The sequence below is a fragment of the Pygoscelis adeliae genome, unplaced genomic scaffold (genome assembly GCF_000699105.1).
Source record: "Pygoscelis adeliae isolate BGI_AS28 unplaced genomic scaffold, ASM69910v1 Scaffold101, whole genome shotgun sequence".
Lineage (NCBI taxonomy): Eukaryota > Metazoa > Chordata > Aves > Sphenisciformes > Spheniscidae > Pygoscelis > Pygoscelis adeliae.
In genome coordinates this window covers 8,821,035-8,822,182 of record NW_008824238.1, presented here as the reverse complement: position 1 = coordinate 8,822,182, position 1,148 = coordinate 8,821,035, and the positions used below count along the sequence as shown (strand labels likewise).

Sequence of the window (1,148 nt, the reverse complement as noted above, 5' to 3'; positions counted from 1 at the left end):
CCCGGCCGCCGGGGCCGGCGGCACGTCGGGGCGCGCCTCTGGGAGAGCCCGCAGGGACGGGACCTCCCCGGGGCGGGGAGGGGAAAAACATCCCCGGGGGTAATTTGGGCTCCCTGCGGCTCTGGGTGTCCGCGGCCGTGGGTGCCCCCCCGCCCCGGTAAGCGCTGAGGGAGGCGGAGCAGCCCTCAGGCGTCTAGGCAAGAAAGTCTATCAAGCCATGGTTACTTTGCAGCTTTTATTAAAAATATAAATATTAAACATTCTCTTACACAACAAAATCGACCGAGCGCTGAAAAGATGTTTTATTGTGAAAATGTTTACAGGAAAAAAAGTGGATTTAAAGTAGCTTACAGAGATTCCCCCTCCCACCTCCCTGCCCCCAGCAGAAAAGTTATCTGTCTTCTTGGCACCATTTCTTCCAATGCTCACACATCCCTACGTAGCGATGGCACTAGAATAACTGGGAAATGGAGAAATAAATAAAGGTAGGGGAGGTTACGAACGACACTCGTGTTTCTGCACAATTGGTACACGGTTGTGCATGCTAGTCAAGGGACAGAGGCTGTTCGGAGTACACCCTTCTAGGTTTAAAGCTATATAAAAATAAAGAGATGACATCAGAGCAGCACTATGGTACATCGGACGGTGTAATTATTCTTGTGCTAACTGCGGAATCTCTTTGGCAAGGCGGGGAGGGGCCGTTTCATTTCCCGATTATCTCCATCAGTTTCCTGTTGCTGTGAGCTTGCTGCGCTAACTGCTCGGCTCGGGCCATCTCCAAGACTTCTCGCAGGAGGTGGAAAGTCAGATCCAGAGAAATAGGGGGCTCCTCCCCCCTCCCCCCCCCCCCCGCCCCCCCCCTCGGCTGCCCCCGCCGCGGGGCTCCCCAGCGAGCGCTCGGGCAGCTGCTGCAGCTGTTGCATCGCCGCCCGGAAAAAGTTGCTGGCGGAGGCTTCGGGCTGTAGGTGGCTGGTGCTGCTGGAAGAGGCGGAGAAAGAGCCAACGGGCCTCTTGTTGAGGTTGCCCAGGCGCAGGAAATACTCTTCTCCCATGCGGAGCAGGACGGGCAGAGTTCGCTGCTGCTGCTGCTGCTGCTGCTGCTGCTGCTGCTGGAAGAAACCCGGCTGGGGGGGCGCCCCGCGGGCGGC

General features: G+C 57.5%; 1 protein-coding gene across 1 annotated transcript in view; it reads right to left on the bottom strand.

The window, feature by feature from the left end:
* Nucleotides 1-703: 703 nt before the first annotated feature.
* The window catches only part of CRH (corticotropin releasing hormone), a 4,779-nt gene continuing 4,334 nt past the window's right edge, over nt 704-1,148 (bottom strand). The window contains 2 exon segments of the mRNA XM_009335088.1: nt 704-857; nt 859-1,124. Of these exon segments, the coding sequence (XP_009333363.1) occupies nt 704-857; nt 859-1,124 (420 nt within the window).